The sequence below is a fragment of the Convolutriloba macropyga genome, chromosome 14 (genome assembly GCF_964194025.1).
Source record: "Convolutriloba macropyga chromosome 14, txConMacr16.3, whole genome shotgun sequence".
Classification (NCBI taxonomy): domain Eukaryota; kingdom Metazoa; phylum Xenacoelomorpha; order Acoela; family Convolutidae; genus Convolutriloba; species Convolutriloba macropyga.
This window is the reverse complement of record NC_134481.1, coordinates 47,710,869-47,724,642: the sequence shown is the minus strand read 5'-3', so window position 1 is coordinate 47,724,642 and position 13,774 is coordinate 47,710,869. Positions and strand designations below refer to the sequence as shown.

At 35.8% G+C, this 13,774-nt stretch overlaps 1 protein-coding gene across 1 annotated transcript in view; it reads left to right on the top strand.

Annotated features, from left to right (window-relative positions):
• Positions 1-647: 647 nt before the first annotated feature.
• Positions 648-13,774, top strand: part of LOC142353486 (ubiquitin carboxyl-terminal hydrolase 16-like) — a 55,920-nt gene continuing 42,793 nt past the window's right edge. The window contains exon 1 of the mRNA XM_075405740.1: positions 648-1,826. Within this exon, the coding sequence (XP_075261855.1) occupies positions 715-1,826 (1,112 nt within the window). The 5' untranslated portion in view covers positions 648-714. The remainder of the gene's footprint in view (positions 1,827-13,774) is intronic.

Genomic DNA, 13,774 nt, shown 5'->3' with positions numbered 1-13,774 from the left:
TTGAAGCGTTTTGATTTAGAAGTTTATTAATTAGCATTTTGAGTGTAATATGAACGAAAATGTGATAAACTGACGGTTGTTACAATTTGATTATTTGCTTGATTAATTTGCTGATGAATCGTTAGAATTGTCTTATTGCAATTCTATATTATAAAGTAATAAAATAGGAATCTTCGACATTTTTCACCCTTGCATGTGAACACGTTTGTGCTCTGAAAAACAATAGAGCAATTCTCATTTTTTTCCTGTTTAAACGTCCAACGCGTAACATTTTTTGTGTTGTTTGCATGTGGTTTCTTATTTTTCTCTCGTAACTGCTAGTGAGGGTCATCAAGTCTAATAGTGATAGAAGGAATTTATTTATGCGAGGCAAATTCACTCTTATTTAAAAGCATAGAATAGTTTAAGAAAATTTAAGAAAAGTTTAAGAATAGTTTAAGATAGTGCGCACAGATAGAGATTAGGAAAAAAAGGGGATCGGGTCTCTACGGTCCAGCAAGATCTGGTCTAATGACAGAAAGTGTCCATATAAAATTATAGTGAAAAGTAGTTAGAAGCAATAGGTGTAAGTTGAATGTAAGGCAACTGCAAAAAGGCTAATTAAAATGTTTTCAAAACAAATTTGGCTGATAAAAGATAATGAATACTGAAGATAGATGATGACCTATAAACTTGGTTTCAGGTGCAGATAATGTTCCGGAGAGTCAGTTCAACATGACTCACAAGAAGAAAAAAGCGCCCAATAACCACAGTGCGAACAAAAACAAAAACAACAACAAACAAAACAACCGAGCACAACATAGAAAACAATCACCAGACAATAGACCGCCAAATTCTAATACTATAACACCTACGTCACAGGAACTCTGCGAGCATTACGACAAAGCCATAAATAGTACGTCATTCAGAAAAGCCATCAATCATATACAATCTGTTCAGTGTTGCAAGAAGAGCCCTAAAAACCCGAACCCCACCCCTTGTCAAAATGAACCCAAGTTGGGCAACCAGCTTTTCGCGTGTACACAATGCGGAGCAGTCGTCTGTCTAGCCGAAAAATCTCAAATAGACGAAAAATCGCAATACAACGAAAACGGTGAGGACTCGAATTTTGATAATTCTGAGGTACAGACTGCGGAGCTTTCCGGGTTCTCGCATGCTCATGAGCACCACGCGACCCCGAGATCAGATTGTCACGCGTTATTTTTACAACTGAAGGGAGAAATATTGTACTGTGTGCCTTGTCAGAAACGACTTACAGTCGAGGGAAGCAAAATTATGGTGCTGCAGTCCCTTATCAAAAAGGCCAAAGGTTGCTGGCCAATGGAGGTTAAAAACTCATTCGAAAACGAAGCCTATGTAAAAAGCGAACCCTCAAATCACCAATCGAAGAAAAATAATCAACAGCCTAAGAAAGAATCTTCCCCGAACCGGTCACCTAAAACTGGACCTGGAAAAGAAATGACATTGAAACGTGAAGTAAGAGGGTTTTCAAACCTCGGAAACACGTGTTTTTTCAACTCTGTGATGCAGAATATCATGCAAACAACATGGTTGCGACAAGTGATGCTCAAATTGTCGGACACCCAAGCCATCCACCTAGACGCCAAGACGAAACTCGACTTCCCAGAATTTGGAAGTATGAGCGAATCCCTGGTCCAACTGTACAAATCCTACTACTCCGGTGGTTCTACACAAGCTATGGCTCCTAAGATGGTGTTCCAAAGCCTGTGCCAATTTTGCCCCATGTTCAAGAGTCGCGAACAGCAGGACTCTCAGGAAATGTTTTCTTGCCTGGTCAATGCTTTGTTTGAAGAAGACGAGAAACGGTGAGTTTTTTCTGCCTTTCCCTTCACACCCCAAGCTTAGTGGTCATGTAATGTATTGTAACCATTAGCGAAAATAATACCAATAACACAATAAAGAAAGAAAGATTAAATTTCTCCTTTTTTATGATAAAATAAATCAATTTAATTACTTTCATTATTATCAACATTATTACATATCATAATAACAAAAGATATCTCGGAGAGGACAGATAGACGGGGCTATTGAACCCACCTAGTATCTGCCAATAAGGTTTTTATTTTGTTAAAGGGTGTCAAAACACATTTTTTGCCCTTTTCACTGTATGACCGCGCTCAAGCGTAATGCTTCTGTAGTCACGGCCAAAAAATTTGACGCAGTTATTGCAGTCTTGCGTGTCTTTTGTTAAGTAAATTTGCTTGACCTTTTTTACGACCCGAAGATGAGTGATGGCAATCTATTTTTTTTAAAAAATCGGTGGCTTCTATTTTTAGAGGTTTTTTAGAGGAACTCAAATGCCGCACGTGAAGTGTGTTGCTGAACAAAAGTCACGCAGAGAACGATATCTTTTTTTGATCACATGCTGCTTTATCTCTTTCCCCAAAAGTCCTCTTTCCCCAAAAGTCTCAATTATCTAAGATAGTGATAGAACGTCCGGGATCATTTTTGAACTTTTGAAGCAAATATTGGACTTTAAGATGCAATTTTGAGGTGTTTTTGCATTTTTGCCCTGTTGGACCTTTTTTTTCAGTGGTTTTTGTAAATAATTTCATTTTTTACGGCATCTGAAGGTTTTTTTGTTGTTGGAGTTAGTTGTTTAGGTGGTCGTTCGATGCGATAGATTTTTGTTTTGAGTTGTTTGTTAAAGTAAATGGTAATTGTCACGCCCCTATTTCGTCCCACATAGTTACGTGATGATTTTCCTTGTGATAATTAAGTGCTCAAATTTAGTTCATATTAAGATAGATCTCAAGGCCATATATAGCTAGTATTTCCATCTAGGCCTCTAACCCGTAAATTGTTTATGTTTATTAAAAACAACCGCAGATTGACAGTTTACTGATAAATATATTAAGTGCCTAAAAGCCTCAATTGTTACCTTTCTGAGTTCCCTGACGATGAATTCACATAATTGGTAAATAACTTCATGAGAAACTATGTACTTGGTGAAGTAATTCTGATAAAGTAGGTGCTAATACGGAACTTGTATATGTACTTAACAAAAATCAAGAGACTTGCAAAAGCCGGAAATTGCCCAACTTGTAGATCAGTAAGTATTTGCGAAGGACCAATACAGCCCAAGGTACAGTCCTGCGGAACCCATGATCTCCAGAACACCCAAGAACCAGTCTAGTGATCAGTTGCTAATCAAACTCGGCAAAAAATTTAAAACTTCTTATTCTATCATTGAAACTTTGTCTTTATTTCTGATATAATAATTAAAGATCGAACTGGAAGTTCTTCCTAAAATAACTAAGTTAGAACAGACTTCTTTAGAGTTAATTCGTGGTTAAGAAAAGCTCTAGAAACCAAGGCAACTAGTGGGTATATCGCACATCCGAACCGCTCAACAAAAGGCTATTACTAGCTAAAATCTATTCAAAATATATCCGCTAAAAATCGCACTGTGAAATACCAAAATAAGTCCATGAAAAATGACAATAATTCTTATCATTTATTTCATGTAATGATCTCAATAATCCAGCGAGAAAGACTTTAAAAGTCAGTGCGTAACATGGTGACAGGAGTTATTAACTGTTTCCCAGTTTAACGGACCGAAACTCCGATTAATTCTTTGATAAATTTGACATTTTCTTCCTTCTTTCGAAATCTTCTTGAAATTTTCATCCACTTCATTACCTCAAGAATCTTCAGCCAGCATCCAGCACACCTTTTGCGAGCAATACGATAATGCAGAAAGAAGTAACAAAGGAAAGAATGGGTGGAAACTGTGTTTGTGTCTTTGTTGACTAAATACAACAATAATTCAAAAGCGCTTGAGTGGACAACTGGAGCAAACTCAACCACAGCCGCCACAACGGAAAAAACAACACGGGGTATTTACAAACGAGGATTTCGTGAGTAAATGAATTTGTAAAATTAATTTTGGTGCTTTATTTATGTCAGTTTATAAAGAACAAATTCTCCTCGCTATTAATAATTGTCGCGCTTCCCCCAATTTTGTTGAACCTATTGAAGGAAATAATATTAACTACACGCAAAACAGTAATAAAACACAAGCCTCGTCATTTTATAAGTCCATTGTAATTTATGTCTTAGATAAAGATGATAAACGTGTTGCAATTTATTGAACAGCAAAAAGTTTAAATCAAAAAGCTCGCAAATTTGGCCTTATTCGTAACAAACTTCAATCAGATAGAGATATTAACCTTGACAACATCATTACTGATTATCAGATAACATCAGAATAAGCTAAATTACTGAAATCATAACTTAAATATTAACTAAAAGAGGGCAAAACAAAAATTTAATCAGAAAAATAAATCATTTCTATTTAATTCCCTCACCCAGCTCCGGAGGTTAATGAATCTAACAGTGACTTCGGTCATAATGCTGATGCCTATCTGAGTGCAGCTTCCACAAGGCTTGTGGTCCCCGCGAATTTTCCTAGAATTTTCCTTTGAAGGTGAGACTTCGGCGGCCCATACGGCTTCAGCGATATAAGTTTGACGATTCGACCGGAGCTTTAGGCATAGGTTCATAAGCAGCCCATCTTTTTTATTTTCTGAACGAATGGTTTCAGTAGTTTCTTTTCTGATTTCTTGTGCTACTGATTTAACTTCTTTTATCTCTATTAACTAATTAATCTCCCCATTAAGTTAAGTTAAGTGTGCTATTTAATACTTTAGAACGAAAATAAGACTGATTGAACGATAAGTATCTAATCTAAACGGGTAAAAAGCAAAATGGCACACGCGCAAATCAACATCACAACCCTTCTCTGGATCAGAAACGGACAATTTTTATGAATTTGAACAGTTAATAACAGGCGCAATCGGAGTCGCAGCAATTGCAGGCGCGCAACAAGCGAATTTTTTTGCAATTACATTTAAAAGGAGATGCCTTACGATACTTCTTCACCCTACCAGAAGCTACCAGACTAGTCTTTGAGGATAGTATAACAGCTCTTAGAAGTAGATTCACACAAGATGACTTGAGAGAGATCAGAATAACAAAGTTGGAGAACCAAAAGTTTAATCCAAAAATGGACACAGTGAAAAATTTCTTAGTAAAGTTAAGAACTGAAGCAAATAAAGCATATCCAGCACCTGAAATAGTAGTAGCGGCAGCAGGAGGAGGTGATGCTGAAGCCCGTAGATTTGAAAGAAAGACAGCAGCAAGGTAATCTGCCCTTGAAATGTCAGAAAACAGAAAAAACGAACAAATAAAGCGCTTCTTTATTAAGTTCATGCCAAATTGGCTTAAGCCTAACCTATTAGAAAGGCCAGACCAAGATACAATCGATCAATTATGCACCTTAGCTAGTCAACAGATTGCAATAAGGGAGATTTGTAACAGAGAAGAGTACTTTGATGATGGATTTAACGAATTAACTGAATCAAATACTGATAAAATGTTGAAAGCATTAACTGTTATCTCTAATAACCAAAAAGGATTTTAACAGAAATTTGAGCAGAAAGCAGCACCTAAAAATGAGCCACCAGAAAAAGGCCCAGTAAACAGTTTCACACCACATTACCCACAACAAGTCTACAGACAACGTTATAGACAAAATTTCCGCCCGCATTAACAAAATTATCGACCAAATTACCGCCAATATCCGCCTAATTATCGTCAATTTCAGCAAAATTATTGGCCCCAGCAACAGTATGCCCACCGTGCGAATAATTACCGAGAGTTGAGACCACAATTTAACACCCCTAGACCATTTTATTATAATGAACAGCAACAAACTCGGAATTATTGGACTGAACCTTCAGAATGTCTCCCATTTGTTCATCCAGCTTATATTAATAGACCAATTTACCGGCTCCTATGCGACAGGGAATAGTTTATGATAGTCAAACAGCAGCACAAGACAGACATGGTATGCAAAAAGCAAAAGATTTTTGACGTGCAGGTACACAAAATAGAACTTTGAGAGGTATGAATTACTCATTTAATCAACAAAAAAGCTATTAAAGCCACCCAACTTTAAAAACCAAAATAAAAATTATAAAAACTCAGTTAATTATTATAACGAAAGCTCGTCCATTCCTAGTTTAGATAAAGTAATAGAACCTGTTTATAATGAAAGTAACAAAAAGCGTAGAAAACGCGAAAGAAAAAGTAATAAAAGTAAAGTGAATAAATCTCTACAATTCCCAATACAAGTATCTGAACCCGCAGCAAAGCCAGTAACACATGTTCAGCAATTATTCAGCATTGTCCCACTTTTAGGCAGAACCTTATCCTATGTAGAAGTTAAATTTAATGAAGAATTAGATGGACGCGCACTAATTGATACAGGAGCATTTGCAAATGTGATAAGCCGAGTTTTACATGGACCTTATTAACACAAATATCAATTCAATAGCAGAATGAGAAAAGCGAGATCTAGATAAAGTTAAAATGGCAACGGAAATATAGTTAAAATTGATAAAGCAATTAAAGTTACATTTAAATTGGGCACAAACATTCACTGAGGACTTCCTTGTTTTAATTGTCACAACTCCTGGAATATTAGGCAACCCATTCTTTGTTAAACATAAAGTTAGCATCTGCCCAGGACAAAGCTACATTAAATTCATTAAATTCCCTGACCCAACTCTACAAATAAACGAAATAAAGCCAGAAAAGCAACAGAGAAGGGTAGAAAACCGTTAAATTTGGAGTCTATACACAGAAAAAACAAGTATTACAACCAAATCAACAAAGAGTACTAGAATGCAAGCTTCAGGAGAAACTAGAATCATTCACTGATCTTTGTGGAGTAATAGTTCCGAATGAAATCTTTGAAAAAGATAGCGAAATAATATTAACGTCCTCTTTAAGTAAAGTTGCTGGAAACAATATTCTGTACATCTATGTCCTGAACATTACTGAACACCCAGTTACTATAAATAAAGGCGAAGAAATAGCCAATTTCTCTTTCTTAACATCAGATCAAGCTGAAAAGTTGTTAGAAGTAGATCCACAGTTAATAAATGTTGCAAAATTGAGCGAAAATTACTTAACAGAAATAAATCAACTAATTCAAGTCACAGATACCCGGAAAAGAAAAGCCCCACCAGCAAAACCGGCTCCAGAATATGAGAAATTTTGGTTCCCAACGCCTGAAACGTGCCCTGATCCGACAAATTTGTCGCCCTTGCAGAGAGAAATTTTTGAGCAACTGTTAAAACTGCAAGAAATGGAAAAATTAGACCCAAAGGGTAATCATCAGGACAAAATCGCCTTCTTGAGCAAATTCCCATGGGAAGAATCGGGCCTTAATGATGAGCAAAAAGCTGTAGTAGGTGAATTATTAGTTGAATTCAGTGATACCTTTCCGAAACACAGATTTGACGTCGGATATAATGCAGATCTAAAAATAAAGTTAACTCCAGAAAGAAGAATACCAATTTATGAACAAGGCCCATCAACACCTGTTCATCTGAGGAATGAGCTACAAGTAGAATTAGCATTAATGCACCACTACGGACTGAGGACTGATAACAACTTTGTCTCAATCAAGATATAGTAGTCCTCTTTTCGCTCAACGAAAAAATTCAGGAAGAGTTAGACTGTTAATTGACTTGAGAAAAGTAAACCACTTGTTGAAAAACGATTATGTGAATACAAAAATTTAATCAGAAAAATAAATCATTTCTATTTAATTCCCTCACCCAGCTCCGGAGGTTAATGAATCTAACAGTGACTTCGGTCATAATGCTGTTGCCTATCTGAGTGCAGCTTCCACAAGGCTTGTGGTCCCCGCGAATTTTCCTAGAATTTTCCTTTGAAGATGAGACTTCGGCGGCCCATACGGCTTCAACGATATAAGTTTGACGATTCGACCGGAGCTTTAGGCATAGGTTCATAAGCAGCCCATCTTTTTTATTTTCTGAACGAATGGTTTCAGTAGTTTCTTTTCTGATTTCTTGTGCTACTGATTTAACTTCTTTTAACTCTATTAACTAATTAATCTCGCCATTAAGTTAAGTTAAGTGTGCTATTTAATACTTTAGAACGAAAATAAGACTGATTGAACGATAAGTATCTAATCTATACGGGTAAAAAGCAAAATGGCACACGCGCAAATCAACATCACAACCCTTCTCTGGATCAGAAACGGACAATTTTTATGAATTTGAACAGTTAATAACAGGCGCAATCGGAGTCGCAGCAATTGCAGGCGCGCAACAAGCGAATTTTTTGCAATTACATTTAAAAGGGGATGCCTTACGATACTTCTTCACCCTACAGAAGCTACCAGACTAGTCTTTGAGGATAGTATAACAGCTCTTAGAAATATATTCACACAAGATGACTTGAGAGAGATCAGAATAACAAAGTTGGAGAACCAAAAGTTTAATCCAAAAATAGACACAGTGAAAAATTTCTTAGTAAAGTTAAGAACTGAAGCAAATAAAGTATATCCAGCACCTGAAATAGTAGTAGCGGCAGCAGGAGGAGGTGATGCTGAAGCCCGTAGATTTGAAAGAAAGACAGCAGCAAGGAAATCTGCCCTTGAAATGTCAGAAAACAGAAAAAACGAACAAATAAAGCGCTTCTCTATTAAGTCCATGCCAAATTGGCTTAAGCCTAGGCTATTAAAAAGGCCAGACCAAGATACAATCGTTCAATTATGCACCTTAGCTAGTCAACAGATTGCAATAAGGGAGATTTGTAACAGAGAAGAGTACTTTGATGATGGATTTAACGAATTAACTGAATGAATCAAATACTGATAAAATGTTGAAAGCATTAACTGTTATCTCTAATAACCAAAAAGGATTTGAAAAGAAACTTGAGCAGAAAGCAGCACCTAAAAATGAGCCACCAGAAAAAGGCCCAGTAAACAATTTCACACCACATTACCCACAACAAGTCTACAGACAACGTTATAGACAAAATTTCCGCCCGCATTAACAAAATTATCGGCCAAATTACCGCCAATAACCGCCTAATTATCGTCAATTTCAGCAAAATTATTGGCCCCAGCAACAGTATGCCCCCCGTGCGAATAATTACCGAGAGTTGAGACCACAATTTAACACCCCTAGACCATTTTATTATAATGAACAGCAACAAACTCGGAATTATTGGGCCGAACCACCAGAATGTCCCCCATTTGTTCATCCAGCTTTTATTAATAGACCAATTTACCGGCTCCTATGCGACAGGGAATAGTTTATGATAGTCAAACAGCAGCACAAGACAGATATGGTATGCAAAAAGCAAAAGAATTTTGACGTGCAGGTACACAAAATAGAACTTTGAGAGGTATGAATTACTCATTTAATCAACAAAAAAGCTAATAAAGCCACCCAACTTTAAAAACCAAAATAAAAATTATAAAAAAACTCAGTTAATTATAATAACGAAAGCACGTTCATTCCTAGTTTAGATAAAGTAATAGAACCTGTTTATAGTGAAAGTAACAAAAAGCGTAGAAAACGCAAAAGAAAAAGTAATAAAAGTAAAGTGAATAAATCTCTACAATTCCCAATACAAGTATCTGAACCCGCATTAAAGCCAGTAACACATAATCAGCAATTATTCAGCATTGTCCCACTTTTAGGCAGAACCTTATCCTATTTAAAAGTTAAATTTAATGAAGAATTAGATAGACGCGCACTAATTGATACAGGAGCATTTGCAAATGTGATAAGCCGAGAGTTTTACATGGACCTTATTAACACAAATATCAATTCAATAGCAGAATGAGAAAAGCGAGATCTAGATAAAGTTAAAATGGCAACGGAAATACTGTTAAAATTGATAAAGCAATTAAAGTTACATTTAAATTGGGCACACAAACATTCACTGAGGACTTCCTTGTTTTAATTGTCACAACTCCTGTAATATTAGGCAACCCATTCTTTGTTAAACATAAAGTTAGCATCTGCCCAGGACAAAGCTACATTAAATTCCCTGACCCATCTCTACAAATAAACGAAATAAAGCCAGAAAAGCAACAGAGAAGGGTAGAAAACCGTTAAATTTGGAGTCTATACACAGAAAAAACAAGTATTACAACCAAATCAACAAGCAGTACTAGAATGCAAGCTTCAGGAGAAACTAGAATCATTCACTGATCTTTGTGGAGTAATAGTTCCGAATGAAATCTTTGAAAAAGATAGCGAAATAATAACGTCCTCTTTAAGTAAAGTTGCTGGAAACAATATTCTGTACATCTATGTCCTGAACATTACTGAACACCCAGTTACTATAAATAAAGGCGAAGAAATAGCCAAATTCTCTTTCTTAACATCAGATAAAGCTGAAAAGTTGTTAGAAGTAGATCCACAGTTAATAAATGTTGCAAAATTGAGCGAAAATTACTTAACATAAATAAATCAACTAATTCAAGTCACAGATACCCGAAAAAGAAAAGCCCCACCAGCAAAACCGGCTCCAGAATATGAGAAATTTTGGTTCCCAACGCCTGAAACGTGCCCTGATCCGACAAATTTGTCGCCGTTGCAGAGAGAAATTTTTGAGCAACTGTTAAAACTGCAAGAAATGGAAAAATTAGACCCAAAGGGTAATCATCAGGACAAAATCAACTTCTTGAGCGAATTCCCATGGGAGGAATCGGGCCTTAATGATGAGCAAAAAGTGTAGTAGGTGAATTATTAGTTGAATTCAGTGATATCTTTCCGAAACACAGATTTGACGTCGGATATAATGCAGATATAAAAATAAAGTTAACTCCAGAAAGAATACCAATTTATGAACAAGGCCCATCAACACCTGTTCATCTGAGGAATGAGCTACAAGTAGAATTAGCATTAATGCACCACTACGGACTGAGGACTGATAACAACTTTGTCTCAATCAAGATATAGTGGTCCTCTTTTCGCTCAACGAAATAATTCAGGAAGACTTAGACTGTTAATTGACTTGAGAAAAGTAAACCACTTGTTGAAAAACGATTATGTGAATACGAATTTGCCGATTTCGAGTATGAGCGACGCAATAAATTACTTCGCAGGGAAAAAGTTATTTACGAAACTTGATTGTTCTGAAGCATACCACTGTGTGCAAATGAATGGCAGATGATGTATCAGTGCAACTGCTATCATTTAACTTTGCTTCGAGAACCTATGCATATAGATGCCTTGCCCAGGGATTAAATAAGTCAGTACCCGGATTTAGTTCATTTGTTAGACATTATTTGGAACCATGCTTAGCCTCAGGAAATTGTACCCAGTTTATGGATGATATTGGAAATGCAGTAACGACTTTTGAACAATTGGTACCCTCTTTACGAGAAATATTTATCTGTATACGTCAATCAGGACTGAAATTGTCACTTGAAAAGTGGGAAATTGCAACTGATACAGTGAAATTTCTTGCAAATAACATCAGTGCAGATGGAATATCACCAGAAAAATCGAAAGTAACAAAATTCCTTGATAATTTTAGAATGCCGAAAACAACAAAGCAAGTAAAGCGATTAATCGGCTTCACGCAATTCTTTCGTAATTACATGCCAAACTTAGGTGAGAAACTAATATTATTTTACAAGCTCCTGAAGAAGGATGCAGTAATAGAAACCACAGATGAACACGTAAAAGCATTAGAAGTAATAAAGAAGGGTTTAATGGAAGCCAAAAATGTAACGTTGCGATTGCCAAAACCAGGCTTACAGTATGTAATTCTTTGTGACGCTAGTTACCGCGGTGCAGGTTTTTTCTAATGGTGGAAGACTTTGTAAATGAAACTGGATAGAAAGAAAAGAAAACATACGCTCCCGTATCGTTTGGATCGCACTTGCTCAATGCAAATCAATTGAACTTCTGTATCTGCTATAAAGATTTCCTAGCTTTCTACTATGCACTGGATGATTTTTCACATTACATTTAAGGGTCGAGGAAACAATTAATTACACTTACTGACAACAAAAGCCTTACAATTTTTCCAATCAAAAGTAATACCGCTATCTCTTTGGAATTGTTCAGACAGATTACTTGCCAACAAAATAGTAGTTCTAGGACGCGCTAATTATGCAGAAGAATTAATCTCTAGAATGAAGTAATCATACTCACTGATAACAAAAGCCTCACACAATTCTTTCAATCAAAAGTAATACCGCCATCTCTTCGGAATTGTTTACTCGCCTTTAACATAGTAATTGCTCATATTCCTGGACGCGCTAACTGCACAGCAGATTTCCTCTCTAGAATGGAGAACGATAAAACAGCAACAATTTCTTTAAAGTTAACAGATAGAATTCCTGTTAGAGAAATAGAAATAGACACAGAAGCCCAAAACCCTGATGTTGAACTGAACGTATTATTTGATATTGAAAATTTTGACGATGAAATTATTAGTGCTGAACTTGACGTACTTAAAAGACTCGGAGTTTATAAAGATTAGAAAAAGGAACAGAATAATTTACCGATCACAGAAATACAAGGGCTATTAAAACTTAAAGGAAAACAAGAAGTAAATTCAATTCAGTATCCAAATCCATTAGATGAGTTCCCAGATCTTACAGACAATTTAATTAGCCTTAACTTAGCAGAAGAGCAGCAAAAAGATGCAGATATTAGAACAGTAATAAGCTGGATTCAACAAAAAATCAACAACCAGATTTAAAGTACGCTTCAACACTTTTAGAAAAGTATCACAAACACTTAAATAGATTAATTCTTGAAGGGAATGTCTCAGCAGCACAAGACAGATATGGTATGCAAAAAGCAAAAGAATTTTGACGTGCAGGTACACAAAATAAAATAGAACTTTGAGAGGTATGAATTACTCATTTAATCAACAAAAAAGCTAATAAAGCCACCCAACTTTAAAAACCAAAATAAAAATTATAAAAAAACTCAGTTAATTATTATAACGAAAGCACGTTCATTCCTAGTTTAGATAAAGTAATAGAACCTGTTTATAATCAAAGTAACAAAAAGCGTAGAAAAGGCAAAAGAAAAAGTAATAAAAGTAAAGTGAATAAATCTCTACAATTCCCAATACAAGTATCTGAACCCGCAGCAAAGCCAGTAACACTTGTTCAGCAATTATTCAGCATTGTCCCACTTTTAGGCAGAACCTTATCCTATTTCAAAGTTAAATTTAATGAAGAATTAGATAGACGCGCACTAATTGATCCAGGAGCATTTGCAAATGTGATAAGCCGAGAGTTTTACATAGACCTTATTAACACAAATATCAATTCAATAGCAGAATGAGAAAAGCGAGATCTAGATAAAGTTAAAATGGCAACGGAAATATAGTTAAAATTGATAAAGCAATTAAAGTTACATTTAAATTGGGCACACAAACATTCACTGAGGACTTCCTTGTTTTAATTGTCACAACTCCTGTAATATTAGGCAACCCATTCTTTGTTAAACATAAAGTTAGCATCTGCCCAGGACAAAGCTACATTAAATTTCCTGACCCATCTCTACAAATAAACGAAATAAAGCCAGAAAAGCAACAGAGAAGGGTAGAAAACCGTTAAATTTGGAGTCTATACACAGAAAAAACAAGTATTACAACCAAATCAACAAGCAGTACTAGAATGCAAGCTTCAGGAGAAACTAGAATCGTTCACTGATCTTTGTGGAGTTATAGTTCCGAATGAAATCTTTGAAAAAGATAGCGAAATAATATTAACGTCCTCTTTAAGTAAAGTTGCTGGAAATAATATTCTGTACATCTATGTCCTGAACATTACTGAACACCCAGTTACTATAAATAAAGGCGAAGAAATAGCCAAATTCTCTTTCATAACATCAGATCAAGCTGAAAAGTTGTTAGAAGTAGATCCACAGTTAATAAATGTTGC